Source organism: Anas acuta, chromosome 1, assembly GCF_963932015.1.
Source record: "Anas acuta chromosome 1, bAnaAcu1.1, whole genome shotgun sequence".
In the NCBI taxonomy this organism is placed as follows: Eukaryota; Metazoa; Chordata; class Aves; order Anseriformes; family Anatidae; genus Anas; species Anas acuta.
In genome coordinates this window covers 26,757,987-26,774,447 of record NC_088979.1, presented here as the reverse complement: position 1 = coordinate 26,774,447, position 16,461 = coordinate 26,757,987, and the positions used below count along the sequence as shown (strand labels likewise).

The 16,461-nt window shown below is 43.5% G+C and overlaps 2 protein-coding genes across 2 annotated transcripts in view; one reads left to right on the top strand and one right to left on the bottom strand.

The window, feature by feature from the left end:
• The first annotated feature begins 68 nt into the window (after positions 1 to 68).
• On the top strand, positions 69 to 12,819 carry STOML3 (stomatin like 3). Its single transcript, XM_068673591.1, has 7 exons — positions 69 to 2,427; positions 7,448 to 7,551; positions 8,392 to 8,464; positions 9,558 to 9,640; positions 10,667 to 10,870; positions 11,708 to 11,842; positions 11,998 to 12,819. Exons 1-7 carry the CDS (start codon positions 2,376 to 2,378, stop codon positions 12,196 to 12,198), a joined length of 852 nt encoding a protein of 283 aa, XP_068529692.1. The 5' UTR covers positions 69 to 2,375; the 3' UTR covers positions 12,199 to 12,819.
• Positions 12,820 to 14,318: 1,499 nt separating this feature from the next.
• Positions 14,319 to 16,461, bottom strand: part of LOC137852158 (complement C4-A-like) — a 45,876-nt gene continuing 43,733 nt past the window's right edge. The window contains 2 exon segments of the mRNA XM_068673550.1: positions 14,319 to 14,665; positions 15,275 to 15,407. Of these exon segments, the coding sequence (XP_068529651.1) occupies positions 14,527 to 14,665; positions 15,275 to 15,407 (272 nt within the window). The 3' untranslated portion in view covers positions 14,319 to 14,526.

The following is a 16,461-nucleotide window of genomic DNA, read 5'->3' as shown; positions in this document are numbered from 1 at the left end:
AAGAAACTTATGATACGAGCATTCTTACTTTCTTGCAGATTGTCTGCATTTCTAGGCTGGGAGGTAAGGGACCCCTTTGATTGACTCTCTCTCATATTTATTTATGTTGTGAAGTGTAGCCAAAGGGGTCTCTCCTTGTCATCTCCACATTTTCTGCTCTTGAAAGCCGATGTCTTTTTCACGTTAAAGGAGAAGGAGCAATGTGCGGATGTTCCTACAAGTATTAAGATGTTAATCTTCTCTATGTCCTTCCCCTTCTAAATTTTTATCTGGGGGAGATGAATGAGAAGCCTGAAGCAAATAGGCTAGTGTCTGTTCAGGGCCGGAAGAGGAAGAGGCTGAGAAATCTTTAGGGGATGGCTAAAGCCACCGATCCATGTGAGGGAAAGAGTAATATGGGCCTAAAAAGATCATAGAAAAACTATGTTATATGCAAATCTTATGATATGCAAATATATCAATGGGTAGCATGAGCAGATGGAAACTTTGAACCGTAAAGGACTGGTCACGTTTTGCAAATGGAGCTATTGGTGCAGGGAAATGTTGGAGAACGGACTGTTTACAGGTAAGCACCAAATCATCGTGCCTTTGTGCTGTTTTAGGACTAGAAGTTGTGTTAGCTACATCAGAACACTGCAGAAATACCTCAACTGCCACCTACCATTCACCTGATGCTACATCTAAGTCAATAAGCCTTGCTAAAGTGGCTTTGGACTTGAGCTGTTTTTCTTTGTGATATTGCTCAGTACTGCAGATCTGTACCAGGTTGTTCAGTGCTAGTGAAATTCCAGCTTGCAGACTGCTTCAATGCTCGTGTATTTTGCACTTGAAGACATGAGAGCTAGTGACTGTTAGCCACATTGCCAGCATAGCCCCAAGGAAAAAGGATTATAATTGCCCTGCCTTTGACTTCAAATTTTTGAAAATGAAAGAGTAAAAGTGCAGCGGAAGTTAACACAAAGTAGTACAGTGATGTTCCTCAACATCAAAGAAAAACACCATCTGCTTGAGCCACATTTCAAGGGATATATTTACAAGCACCTCGGGGTATTCCCAGAAAACAGCAGGGAGCAATTATTTCTGTTAGATTTTAATGTTTTGCTCATCTATCTGACAGTGTAAGCTGCTGTGTAGATTGTAGCATTCAGATAACTTCATTTATTACAAGCCATTTTCCATAAAACGGTTGATTAAAAAAAAAAAAAAAAAAAGATTTTTCCTTTGTGAAATAATTAAAAGCACACCAATTTTTCTAACTCTTCACCCATGCTGCCCTATTAGTAGGATTTTTGTCATGGACAGGTTTGATCTTGCAGCCTAAGCATGACAGGCCAAATAATTAGGAAAATGCAACAAATGACTTCATACAGATACTGTGATATGTTAGGGAGGGCATTACAATAAGCATGTGAATCCCTGTTTTGCAAGCTGTGCTTATAGCTTGCACAGTGATTTAAAATGCCCATTCAGTGGGGTTAGGTGAAGCTGTAAGGGTTCTCCAGGGAGCAATCAGCTTTGAATGACCCATCTGGGACCAATGTGATGACTGACACTGATGAAGACTTATGTTACATGAAGCTGGAGCCAGCTCTTCCAAGATACTCTAGATGATGGATGCCCACAGAAAACAACCATTGACTTAATGCAACTATAAGTTAAATTTGTAAATTAAATATGAAAAACCACCCCTCATTTTTTCTCATTACATGCAGCAGTTTTGTGTCCTTTGAGAAGTCTGCTGTCTGCTGAGAGACCAATTATACTTGGTTTGATGCCAGTATTGGAAGGAAGGTGTTTTAGAAGATTACTCTTATTTGGGAGAAAATTTTAACACTTGGGGGGCTGAAATGCTTCTAGTGGATTTTTATTTTATTGGCTATCTAGCACAAGAGGGTTCAACACACTGTGCTGCAAAGTATCAAGAAATGTTTGAAGAGATATTCCACACAGCAGGGGGACTTCACCTACTAAGAAGTGAGCAGTACTCAGTCTACACCCACTAGCTTTATCTTTTCTTTCTGTTTTGTCTTGCTTTTTGTTTTTATCTTTGGTGGCAGATATTACTGTGATCCACAGAAATAATTTCCAGCTTGGATACTGTAGGGTGTAAAACTGGCTGGGCCATGTGTATCCCCAGCCAAAAACCTGCCACAGAAGACTGTGAAGTTACATCAGAGGCAACAGTGACCTGCAAGACTTTGTTTTTGTAACCATGCCATCTTCACCAGGGTTACTGACTCCCAGAGGGCTCTCCTGCAAGTGGGGATTTCTCCTTCTCTCACAGAGCTTCCCTTTTCTGTGCTGTGTATGAGTGCTCTGGTGTTTCAAGGTATGCTGCTGTCTTTGTGAGGGGATCAGAACTTCCCTAGAATGAGATGGATCCCAAGAGAGAGACACCCAAGAAAAGCAACACAGAGCATCTAATTGGTAAGCCTCATTTTTTTGCGTGCGTTTGTGTTTTTCTCAGTAATAATCCAAAAGTGCATTTGAATCCAGGCATTCATTGCAGGTCTCCCTTATAGGTTGGAGATGAAAATCCAGAATCTGCTGCTGTAAGTGACATGACAAATTACCTCATACTGCCCTGCCAGAAAGCTTCAGCATTTACCTTCCAGGATAATGACCTCAGGGACTAACATGGCCAAGTCAGCGATTGATACACCTGTACACATAGGGACAGGGTAGAAAGGGAAAAATAGGTGTAAGTGAGGAAAGGCAGAGTAATTTTTCAGCCCAAAAAGGACACTTAATGTGGTTGGGATTGTGTAACGAACACCTGGTACTCCCTTCAAGCAAGGGAGCTGATAGCAACTGGTATGGCTGGGCAAGGGCCTGCTGGTCAGACTGGGGTGCAAGAAGGAAATGCACAGGCAGGGGAAGCAGGGACACATGGTCTAGGAAGAGCACGGGGATGCTGTCCGGGTGTGCAGGGATGGGGGCAGGAAAGCCAAGGCACGGATACAGCTGATCTTGGCAAGGGATGCAAAGAATGACAAGAAGGGAGTGTCTAGGTACATTGGCAGAAAAGAAAGGCCAAGGAGAGCCTACCTGCCCCCTCTGTTGGATGAGAAGGGCAAACTGATAACAACAGACATGGAGAAGGCTGAGGTACTCAGCAATTTCTTTGCCTCAGTCTTCACTGCCAGTCAGGCTTCCCAAGTCTTCCATTTCCCTGAGCCCATAGATGAGGGCTGGGGGAGCAAAGTCCCTCCTACTGTAAGCAAAGAGCAGGTTTGAGACCACCTGATGGAAGCGAACAGGTACAAGTCTATGGGACCTGATGCTGTGCATCCCAGGGTCCTGAAGGAACTGGCTGATGGAGCTGCCAAGCCTCTCTCTGTCATACCTGAAAAGTCCTGGCAGTCAGGTGAAGTCCATGGTGACTGGAAAAAGGTAAACATCACTCCCATTTTTAGAAATGGTTGAAAGGAGGACCCAGGGAACTACAGACTAGTGAGCCTCACCTCTGTGCCTGGCAAGATCATGGAAAAGATCCTCCTGGAAGCAATGTCAAGGCACATGCAAGACAATGAGGTGATCCAGGATAGCCAGCATGGCTTCACCAAGGGCAAATCATGCTTTACCAATCTGGTGGCTTTCTGTGGCTGAATCAGTTGACAAGGGAAGACCAACCAATGTCATCTACCTGGACTTCTGCAAGACCTTTGACACAGTCCCACATGACGTCCTGGTCTTCAAATTGGAGAGATGTGTTTGATGGGTGGGCCATTCAGTGGATAAGGAATTGGCTTGAAGGCCAAACCCAGAGAAGGGTGGTCAACAGCTCCACGTCCAGGTGGAGGTTGTTGATGAGTGGTGTCCCTCAGGACGTCTGTCTTGGACCAACATTTTTTAATATCTTTAACAATGGCATAGACAGCAGGATTGAATGCAACGCCCGCAAGTTTGCAGATGACACCAAGCTGAGTGGTGCAGCCGATACAACAGAAGGAAGGGATGCTCCAGGTGTGGTCTCACCAGGACTGAGTAGAGGGGGAGAATCGCCTCTCTTGACCTGCTGGCAACACTCTTTTGAATGCAGCTCAGGATACCATTGGCCTTCTTGGCCACAAGGGCACATTGCTGGCTCATGGTCAGCCTGTTGTCCACCAGAACTGCCAGGTCTCTCTCTGCAAAGCTGCTCTCCAGTGGCTATGTCCCCAGCCTGTACAGGTGCTTGGGATTATTCCTAGGGGCAGGACCCCGCACTTGCCCTTTGTTGAACTTCATGAGGTTCCTCTCAGCCCAACCCTCCAGCCTGCCGAGGTCCCTCTGAATGGCAGCACAGCCCTCTGGGGTATCAGCCACTCCTCTGAGATTTGCGTCATCATCAAACTTGCACGCAGTTCCATCATCCAGGTTGTTGAGTAAATTGAATAGCACTGGACACAGTACTGACCCCTGGGGAACACTGTTAGCTACAGACCTCCAACTAGACTGCATACTACTGAGCACAACCCTCTGAGCTCTGCTATCCAGCCTGTTCTCACTCCACCTCACTGTCTGCAGTCCACAGTCATCCAGGCCACATTTCCAGAGCTTGTCTATGAGAGTATTATGGTAGGCAGTGTCAAAATCTTTGCTGGAGTCAAGGTGGACAACATCTACCACTCTCCCCTCATCTATCCAGCTAGTCATCCCCACATAGAAGGTTATCAGATTGGTTAAGCATGACTTCCCCTTCGTGAATCCATGCTGACTACCCTTGATCACCTTCTTATCATCCAAATGCTTGGAGATGATCTGCAGGATGAGCTGCTCCATAGCCTTTCCAGGGATAGAGATGAGGCTGACTGGTCTGTAGTTGCCTGGGTCCTTCTTGCATGGCATTGGCTTACGTCCAGTCCTTGGACACCTCTCCTGCTCTCCATGACCTTTCGAAGATGATGGAATGGACTAGCAATAACATCAGTGCTGCTCAATGAGCTGCCACATTTTGCAGTGTATTGCACCTTTTAGTTTGCTATGGCCTGTATACCTGAGGGAGGTTTTTGCTGGTTGTGACTACTGTAGTCAATATATGGGGATGGCAAAATCAAGTCAGTCATATGTTGGGTAGTTGTTATTCTTCACAGTTGTCTTTTTCTAGATATCTTCATTTGTCTTGTGGCCAAATGGTTTGAAATTTTGGTGTAATCAGAGTATATTTGTAATGGTCTTTGGAGATTAGGTCTGGATTCACTGTTAAGCAGGTGTATTTTCATTCACTGCTTTTCTCATTGGAATCTGCACTTTTAGCTCCTATCAGGATCTCCAGGACAGGTCTCACGAAGGAGTCAGTAGAACTTTGTCAAGGTTTAGATGTGTGCTTCTTACCCACAGTGGTGATACCTTGACCTTCCCCTTCTCAGACACTTACATATCTCTCCACAGAGGCATTTGTTCTCTGCCAAACCCCTCCCCCCTGTCTGTGTGTTGTGTTAGTCCTATTAGGATTGTGTCATCCCCATCTATCTTCGCAGTGGTCTCAGGTGGGTGGTGGCAGATGATGCTACAATCTGAAATTAGCTTTTGAGGGCCATTCTTCATGGCCAAACTTGGCACTGGAGAAAAGGATTTTCAGGCATCTCTCTATGCTAATCATTTAGGTGCAATGGAGAGGGAGAAAGCGGAGCGTTGTATGCTCATGATCAGATGTGAACACTCCTTTGCGATTAATTTCCTCAAACTTAAGAAACAATTAAGAAACAATGCCCACTCCATGAGTTCCTTTGACCTTCTCTCCACTGATTAGAAGACACTTGACTGCTGGTACTGCAGGTACCTTTTGTAGCCTGTGCACCATTGGTGTAATGTGAAGAATGTCATGTGGCAAACAAGTACCAGCAAAAGTGTTAAAGCTTTTCACATAAAATTTTACAAGTCCTGTCTTCAAACACATCACCTTGGGGTCTGCTAATTTACTTAGAGGAGATCCTCAAACCATCCCTACCAGTGATTACAGAATAGGTTATGATGCCCCAACCAAGGTTTTCAGATTATTATTTGTCAGAAAGGGTGAGGAGGAAAGCCAGGCTCCCAGTGCAGCAGTTCTGTGCCCAGTTCTCACGGCCAGCATTCAGAGAGAGGCTTCAAACTGGGCCCTATCAGTCCCAAACTTAGTTGTGAGTGATTAAACCCCAGGTGGGAAAGGAAAACCTGCAAGAAGCAAAGTGCTCAGTTGTAACATCCAGGTGTGCAGTTAGTGTGGTTTCCTTGCCAGAGTCTGTAAGGAGCTCTGTGTGGAGTTTCCTACAAGAGGCCAGCATTGCGGGAGGGGTGGTGTGTGTCTCCTGCAGGATCACCAGGGGTTTTCTGACAAACCTGTCAGTCCAGCTCCACTGCTCTGTTAACTTGTGCCCTGGGGATCCGGTAACCTCATGCTGTCTCACTGGTGACAAGTTTTTCTCTGAAAGTATAAAATAAAGCTTTATTTTATTTTCCCTTATTTATCAGTTTCTGTCATTATATGAATTTTATTTAATATCAAAAATTCCCAATGCTCAGAAGACCTCTGAGCCTTTGTCTCCTCTCCTGCCTGTGATGAAGTGTGTTGGGAAGGGCTGAAGCATAGTCTGCTGCGTTCAGCTTTGTTTCTGCTGATGGTCATGCCTGCAGGAATCCTCTTCTCAATGAATGCCCAGCTGGCATCCCTGCTTCTTCTGCTTTTCTTGCACCTCTTCAATTCAAACATGTGTCTGCTTTCAGCAACATTCAGTTGACATTGCATCACTCAGTCCTTACAGCAGGACTGGTCTGCTCCATTCCTCACCCTTTTCTCTGCCTCTTCTGTGAAGACCTCAGCAGCTCAAGCTGCTAATCTCTCTGAAGACCAGTAGCTCTTTGATCCCCTTTCCCCTACAAAAACCCTCCCAAGCTTTTCGTACATGAACAACAACTCACCACTGCCTTCCCTTCAGGCACTAAGATAATTAAATTAATATTTTGGGATGGGAAGAGCTAAACGCAGTGAGAGAGCTACCCAAAGTACCTGGGTGTGCATTTTGACAAGCACTGATTCTGAATCTCATCTTTCAGTGGAGGAACTGGTCCATCAGTATTTCTCAAAGCTTCCATCTAAAGATAGCAGGACTTTCCCATTTTACTTACTACCTGCTTCATATAAATTAAATCTCTTGTTCCAGCCATGGCACACTGACATTGATTCATATCCATGGATATTCTAACTGATCATTTATTTCTTCAAGCTCCCAGCTTTGACAATGCCTGTCGCTTTTCTGCCTCCTTTCCTGCTGCAAAACATGGTTTCTAAACCTTTTAGTTTTTCATGCAGGAGGATGTTTGTGGTTTGGTGTTTTTGGTGAGTGTTGAGAGGGAGGAGAAAGAGACCAAGTCTTTGTAGATTTTGCAGATCATCATTATTGTAGTAGGTTAGATCTACTTCTCTTTGATAACTTTTTTTTCAGGATTTGCATTCATTTCTTTTTTTTTCCCTATTCTTTTATAGCTGATAGGCGGGAAGGAATTGGTGTCTGTGGCTGGATCCTGGTTTCAATTTCTTTCCTGTTGGTGGTTATTACCTTTCCTTTTTCCATCTGGGCATGTATCAAGGTAAGCTAGTGGGATGTGAGGCACGGAAAGAACAATCTATTGCCATTATTTTTTGATCTATTTATTTATTGATCTATTAAAGCACACATTAGCTTTTTGGAAATAATAAGGGCTTGTGGTCTGGGACCAAGAGATCCACGGACTTCCACTGACTTTCTGTAGCACCACAACTTACTCATTTGATTTCTTCCCATGTCAGCTTCCACAATCAGTTAAACTTCCTTGTCTTCCTTGCTTTACAACACATTGGGAGAATAAATCTAAAAATGTTTTTGAAGAAGTCATGTGATGCTGCCAGCAATAGTCATTAACATACGTAATGAGAGAAAAAGGAGTCAAGTCCCAACAGTGAGGGACTATGCAACCTAAGCCCACAGTCCCTTCAAGACGTGGGCATAATATGATTAATTTAAAGCCGTTTTTAGAGGTGAATTACCAGGGTGATTGCTGTGAACCCCAGAACATGAGTCATCCTACAATCTGATGTAGTTGACTAGATTATCTGATGTGAGAGATATTTTATTCTGCCTACAGCTAGCTCCTCTGTGTGTAGCACTGATGTTGAAAGAGTTGTGGATACCCTCGTTAAATCAGTGGCGTTTCTTGTATATTTGGTCTATTTTATGACTTATTCACAGGGCCAAGGTCTGAGTTTTTTCCAGCAAAGGATGAGGTGAGAAAACATAAAAATGCTTTGTGACTCGCAGTTTTGTTAGTCTCTATATTATCTGTATTTCTCACGTAATATGGATGTCAAATATATATATATATTTAAAAATATATACTAGAAAGGAGGAATAGAATTAGTTGTAAAATTCTAATTTTAAAATATTTTCCTAGGTTGTCAGAGAATATGAACGTGCTGTTGTATTTCGGCTGGGACGTATACTGCCTAAGAAATCAAAGGGACCAGGTGAACACATGCAGTTTTATTCTATTAAGATGCACTGTAACCGCACAGAGAACTGCAGAGGTCCATAAATCCTTCACAACATAAGGGAGGGTGAGAAGGTTTTGCTGTTGTGTAGACTGGATGATGGAAGCTTGAGCTCATGCTGCAGGCACTGGTGGAGAACCAGAGAGGTTGAAATGTAGCCTTGAGCTCTACCACAGATATTTTTGGGTGACCATGGCCACTCTCCTTATTCCTCACTTCCAAAGTTACTTTTTTGTTGCCAGCTCTTTAGCTGTATTGTGTTCTGAAAATTGTAAATGTTTCAGCACAGGAGCCTTCCCACACTCTGCACCCACACAGAGTCTGTTACAGTCACCTAGGGTCAGGATACAAACTGCAAATACAACACAAAACCAACAACACCAAGTAATTACATACAATTGCAACCTTTGTGCAGTGAAACTGGGCAAATTGGGAGTTGAAATAAAAGGAAAAAGTCCTTTTCAGATGCTGTCTTTCCTCCTAAATAATAGCCATGTGGTCCAAAATACAGCTAGGGCAGATGCTGAACTCCTCTGCATGGCTCTGGGCACCTAAGCAAGGTGCAGAGGTTAAAAAAATAGTGTCAAGTCTCCCACTTCACAGGGTAGTTCAGATAAGAGGACAATGTTCCTAATGTGAGCTTCTACGGCTGGTAGAGGACTCTGGAGAAGGGAGGTGTCTTTCCTGGGGTCAAACACATTGTACTGCAAATGAGTTATGATTGAAAGAGAAGAAAATAAGCGAAGGCCTGGAAGAAATTTTTGCCAAAAGTCTCATGGCAGATTTGAAACCAGAATAGAAGTCTGTCCATTCCCTGCCCAGAGCTCTAAGCCATTAATGCCTGATAAGTTCACATCTTTGCAGATATCTGCATTCCCCTCTGTTGCTTGAAAATGCAGAACTTCTCTGCTGTCACCTCCTGCAACAGAAGGACAGCTGCAGTAATAAAGTGCTGCACGGCTCCCTGGCTCATTCCCCACCCTGTGGATATTTCAGTCTGCATTGTGCCAGTACTTGGTTCTATACTCAGGTCTCCAAAGCGTTTCATCTAATTATTTTTATTTTTCAGGTTTGATCCTCATACTTCCATGTACAGATACGTTTATCAGGGTTGATCTTCGAACTGTTACTTGTACCATTCCTCCACAAGAGGTAACTATTCTCTAGCAGTCACCCAAAAGAGAAGTGAGACATGGAGCTGGTTTGTGGCACGATCAAAAATAATGTGGGTGTTTTGTAGTCTTGCAGCTGTGATCTGTCATATACAGTTTAGCTTGTTTGCTGTATCTTCTGACTTCCAAACAGCTTACAAAACTTCTACTTATGAAAACCCACAGGTGAATCATTGCAGGCCAAGCAGACTCCTCTTGCTGATGTGTGAGATAAAAGATAAAGAAGGTGGGGTTGGAGCTCCAAATAGAAGATAGATGGGATGAGAGAAGAGAGGTTGCAGGGGTGGCTCTCCCAAAATAGAAGGCAGGAAGGAAAATGGTTGCAGTACTTGTGCTGTATGAGGTTTAGCAGCTTTTGGCAAGGTTTATGCAGCTGTTGGCAGAGTTTCTGTGGAGCACTTAATGGTGGGAAAAGGTGCTGAGGAGGGAAAAAACAGTGGAGCATCGTCAGTGCTCTGCTGAGGCCAGCTGTCTGCTGAGGCATAGGGCATTTGCCTCTCCTTGCACTGGCAAAAATGAAAAAAACTCCTTTATGAACACTGAAATAGCTTTTGGAGTTTCTTTTCACTGATTTTTGCACTTTGCTTTTCACCTTTGATTTAATTTGTGTGTGTTTCTTACAAATACATTGCTTGGTTAAAGTTGCACTGGTCTTCCAAATGACATGCAATGTGTAAAATCAGTTCTGGCACTTTCTGCAAGAAATAGACAGGGTAGGCATTCTTTATTATTGCAGCAGAAATTGATGCAGGTGATGAGATTCACCTAGCTTTTAAAGTACTGTTTCAATATTATGTGTAACATTTTGCCCTGGTTCAAACTGTTGCTGTTGCAAAATGATTTTCTTGAAAAGGAAGAAACCAAAGTAAACAAAATTAATTCTTAATTTCCTTGAATTATCAGGCTCTCTTCATCACTTAAGGAAAAGGAATAACAATAATTCCTATTCCTTGTCAAGGGTGTGTTACTGGACCCTTCTGTAATTCTGCATGTTTCTACGATGCAGATTCTGACAAAAGATGCTGTTACCACCCAAGTGGATGGGGTGGTGTACTACAGGATCCACAGTGTGGTCAGTGCCGTTGCCAACGTCACCGATGTCCACTCAGCCACCTTCCTCCTGGCACAGACGACCCTGAGAAATGTGCTGGGTACAAAGAGCTTGGCTCAGCTCCTGGCTGGTCGAGAAGAGATTGCTCATGGTATCCAGGTAAATCCGGCTCATGAATTCATTGGTAAGCAGGGAGATTTGTTCTGGGGAGTAGCAAATTAGAAACAATCTCCCTTATTTTCCTTAATAGTGATAGCAAAATTTTCCTGAATGGTCGTTTCAGTTATACTTCTCATTGCCTGAAGTAAGAAAGAATTAGTGAAAATGTATTTCCCCAGATTCCTGTAGAAGAATTAATTTCCGTCAAAAAGCAGTGAAGCTGCTGAAATTATCCAGTGAGTTGAATAAATCAGCATAAGCAGACTTTGCTCAGAGATTGCTGCAAGCAATGAGAAATACGTCAGCTCTTTGTGGGAAGCTCTGCAGCAGACCCTTGATTGAGGTTTAAATTGTCTTGTGCCACAATGGCTACAAGTACAGAACTGAGGCATTTGATGGTTATGGTGCTCCAACACAGATCCTGAGTGCTGCAGGGCTGTGACGTGTGAGTCACCGATATGTTCGTACAATGACAATTGCTCTCAGAAGTTGCTACTTTGTAAAAGAGAGAAGTTTGGTAAGTGTCTGCCTAAAGAAAGGGTGAGAATCACAGCTTAGGAGGCAGGAGGGAGCCCCTACAAAAGCCCTACGTAAGAGAGAAACTTCAGGTACCAACCAGCACCCTGTCTCAGACACAGGTGTTGATCAGGAGGAGTTTCATAAGGCAGAGATACCTGCCATGCTCACACCACCATGGGTGCTAGCACCCCAGGAGGGCTTCATCTTCCCGCCGTGCAGGTCTGCCCTCTGCCTCTCCTTCTGTCAAGGCAGCAGGGTAAATCACACTGAGTTCTCTCTGCCATCACCGTGCTCTTCATGTTGGTGCTTGTCTCTAAGGACATCCTCGACAGTGCCACGGAGCAGTGGGGAATCAAAGTGGCTCGTGTGGAGATCAAAGACATCAGGATTCCCGTGGCCATGCAGAGGACGATGGCAGCTGAAGCAGAAGCTGCACAAGAGGCAAGAGCTAAGGTGAGACCCATGGCTATGTCTACTCACAGGCTACAACGTCCCACACTTTTGTCCTGGGCATCCAAGTGCATCTTTGTTTTCTCCTCATTGTAAAAGTGGCTTTTCCCCACTATGGTCAGTGTTGCAATGCCATTTCCATTTCTCTTATGTTGCAGGTTGTGGCAGCAGATGGAGAGAGGAATGCTTCTAAAGCCCTCAAGCAGGCCTCCGTGGTGCTGGCCGACTCCACAGCAGGTCTTCAGCTGCGCTACCTGCAAACTTTAACAACTTTGGCAGCAGAGAACAATTCCACCATCGTCTTCCCTCTCCCTGTTAATATGTTTGAAAATTTGGGACAGAAAAATAGAGGGGGATAGAGACTGTTCTTTGCTAGCTGCTTGGGCTGAGAGATTTAAAGGGTTTCTCAGCAAGCAAAGGGTTCCAGATTACCAAAGCTAGAGTAGAAATAGTTTAATAACCACACATAGTTCCCACACTAGGAGACTGCCTTTGAGCACTGAAGGTTGCAAAATTCAGGCACCAAGCAGTTTCATCTTAGATTCATCTCCAGGTGAAATGGAAGAAAATATGTAAAATTCGTGTGAGACCTAATAAGAAATTTTAATGATGCTTTCACCACGTATTGCAAGTGCTTGGGCATAGCAATTATTTGGTGATCTGTCTGCTAATTAAGAACCTATGGGCTCCTGATGAGATTACAAACCTGTTCCACACAGCAGAAGGGTCAGATACTGGTGTATAACTCAAGTCCTGTGGAGTGGAAAGAAGTATTTGGTCCCAACCTTAGTATTCTTAGTATTCTTTCATAATTGTCAACAGAATTACTGGATCATTGGTATGTCAGTGGAACAGCCTATTCTTTATCTTCTGTGACTAAAAATTAGCAGTTGCTTTACTGACCTAAACGGGATTTTGCTGTATCACTGACATTTGTCTAAGCTTTGTAATGGGAAGAGAATATATGTCCACATATTGCAGTCACATTTCCTAAATTTGAAGGCTGATGCAAACCTTAGGGAAAACAAATTATCCTATGTTAATGTAAGTGTCTCTCCTTCACCCATAAGAGGTTTCTTATTCTGCCTTGCAGATATCATAAAGTGGTAGCGCAGATTTTCATAAAATGAGCCTTCCCCACCCTCCACCCATGCAATTCCTTGCAGCTGAGTGGGGACATGGCTGATATCTGAGTTCAGCTATACTAGCTGAGTTTACAGCCTCCAAAAGCAGCTGGGCTGTGATTCTGTGGGCTGTTCACATTGCTGCCACCCAATGATGGGCTGTCTGCACGTGAATCTGAAGTCTCTTGTGGTATAGCTGCTCTGGTAGATGTTGCTGCGTAGTGTCTCTTCCACACAAGGCTCACTGCTGCCCCTCTATATGGTAAGGTCATTTGACTCTAAATTCATGAGAACAGCATAGATTTTCTAATTCTGTTGTTGATACAGGCCCATCTTATTTTGGCTGCAAGGCAGCACAAGCAGTCCAGGTGACAAGTTTTTGAATTCAGTAACTGCTGGCACAAAGGCAGTGGTGTGAACATCTGAGGATGGTGACCTGCTCAGCAAACACAGCTTTTCATTGCAGCTCTCTTCTCTGCTTCAGACACAACTGCCAAATGGCATTTTTGTTGGCAAAGATGTAAAACCTGCATTCACAAATCATTCTTCCTAACATTTGGCAGAGACGCTCCTATCCTAAGAAAAGAGATGTTTTGAATTTGGGTGTTATTTTTCATTCTCAATTTAGTTTGTCTTTTGTGGAAACCTTCATAACTATGGCAGAAGAATTCCCCTGCCTCTCCCAGACAACTGTTTCATCTCCACTACAGAGCTGCTTTGCATAGCCACAGAAGCACCAGTGTGTTACAGAAATGCACCCACAGATTGCATCATTACTTTAAAGCAATTCAAATTAATTAAACTGTAGAAAGGAAAAGCTTGAAAGACATGTGACTGCAGACTGCAATTAGAAAATAACTCTGTGCCCTTGGTGAGCTACTCACTAGCCCGTGCAGGACTCCAGGGTCAGGCACAGGGCACATCCAGCCCAGTCATCCGTCCCTGATGCTGAGCCAGTTCCTGCTTCAGAAGTGTGTATGGGAATCCTGCTGTGGGTACAAGTGGGGTCATTTGTTCACCCACATGTGGTCCTACAATTAATATCAGAAATGAACTGATGTGCTGAAGTGTGAGTACTAGTATCCCTTTTCTTTCATTGTATCACAGGCTGTGCTTGGTAAACCCATGAATGCACAGTTTTCTTTTTGACCCATGAAATTTTTTTGGCCTCTTCATTATCCAGTGACAACATTTAGGGAAATTAATCATCTTTGCAAGCACAGTTGTCTGCTTAAAAAAAAAAAAAAGACTCATTTAATCCCTTGCAGGATAATTGCCCTATTGAGTAATGGGTCAGGGATACAGAAATTCCTTCTCTTCACCCATGTCAGGGACAAAAAACACAACTAGTAGAGTAACTGTAATTTTTGTTATATTAGCCCCGCACATACATCTACAGGAAGTCCCACTCAACAAGTATGCCACTGGAAGAATAACAGCTAGCAACAGAAGCAGCTCTGCCATGTCTCAGGTGCCTCTTCAATGTACAGGATTTGCAAGAAAAAAATAGGAAGGAGCTGAGTTGCAGTAACACAGGTGGGATGTGAGGAGCGGAGCAATCTTTCAGAAAAGGCAGAGGTTGTCATGCTTGCTCATGAACTCCTGCAGGTGAGCACAGGCTTGCCGGTGCAGGGTGGTGCGGCACTCGCTGTCGTCTGGAATTTTCTCTACCCAGGCTTGGGAGTCAAGGAAGTACTGCATCCTGAGTGCAAGAGGGAGGGATAAATGAGGTCAGTTATCACTGCTGACATGGAGCAACTAGAAAGCATAAACCCTGTGAGGTTGCCTCCTTCCACTGCGGTGCACTTAACTTATATACACTTAACTTAAACACTCATATTCGTGGGACCTTTTAAGATTTTAGGAAGTGGAACTTACAATTTGGTTGATTGTGGTCTCCCTCCTAGAAGCTTTAAAGGCACTACCTTTCTCCACTTTTGTGCAGGGAAATCAAACATTTAAGGTGTCTTCCTCACTAAAAGCTTAATAGATGCAGACTAAATTTCTCCTCAGATATATTCCCTTTTTCTTCACTCAAGTGTGAAAATGAGAAAGGAGAATAATGAGCTGCACTCATGACGTAGAAAACTTTGAGGGCTCCTTTTAGACATAGCCTCTAGATTTGGGTGGCTCAGCTGTTCCTCACAGCTGCCCTTTTGATTATGGAGTGGTACACCACATTTTAGTAAAGGCAGCGGAGTCAGTCCCTGAGAAATCTGTCCCTCCTTTTGCTTTCTGGAGGCATTTTAATAGTTTGAGTACCATTTTGATTCGTGATAGCAGTCTTGTGGCTCAGGAACTATGCACTTACTTGTCATTGCAATCAACAGTTTGCCCATCTTTCCCCATGAGAAGGTATCGTTTGCCAGGTACCATGTTTAGCTTGCAAGTGGAGCGTTTTAGAAACTGTCGATGGGCACCCACTTGGATGCTTTCATCAGCAGCTGTGACATGAGAAGAGAAAGATCCATAAATTTTCATGATAAAGAGCAGAACCATAGCCCACAGGACACAAACCTTTGTGAGTATTTACTCCACTGCTAAGCCAAGATTATATCTCATTTGGGAGTAAATGGCCATGCTGTAGTAAGACATAGTAACATTACCCAGCTAAAAGCAAGTCATTTTTTTCTTTGCTGGATGTCTTAAGCTCCTTAATAGTTATTGAAGCAGCTTTTGCTATAGAGATCTTTCAAATCTTATTGGGTTTCTTTAAATCTTAGAGATTGAAAAAAAAAGTCAAAGGAAAAAAGAAAACATACTATATTTCAGATTGCTCAGGTTTATAGTGGTCTTAGAAGCTAGCAAACTAAATTCAAGTGTCTTGTGGTTCAACAATGCAGCAGGTACTTTTAAAAACTCACACTACTTAATGTGCTGAATTTCACTGATTTAACCCCTGTGCTGTTCCTCCTGAAGCTGTTCTATAGGACATGTACTTAGAGATCTCCACATTAAAATGACTTAGAAGATTGAGGTCTGGATTCTGGCCCAGATGATTATTTATTCAAGAGCTGCACAGCCCGTTAGTGCAATGACACGAGAGCTGGAAAGATACTTATTCAACAAGCTAACATAGGTCATGAGGATACTGCATTTTTTGGCTAGAATACCAGCTTACAAAGTCCTTACAAAGTTCCCAAAGTTTTTTGAAAAAAACAAAACAAAACAAAACAAATTAAACAAAAAGAAGCAGATAACATCAGTACTTAGAATCATAGAATCATTAGGGTTGGAAAAGGCCTTCAAGATCATCTGGTCCAACCATCACCCTACTGCCAATGTCACCCACTAAACCATGTCCCTAAGCACCACGTGCAACCTTTCCTTGAACACCCCCAGGGACGGTGACTCCACCACCTCCCTGGGCAACCCGTCCCAGTGCCTGACTATTTCTCACATTCTCTCTAACCATAATGCAAAGCATCATGCACAATGGTGGTGACCAATCCAACGACAAAACAGATTAGATTGCAGGTAAAACACTATCATCTATCA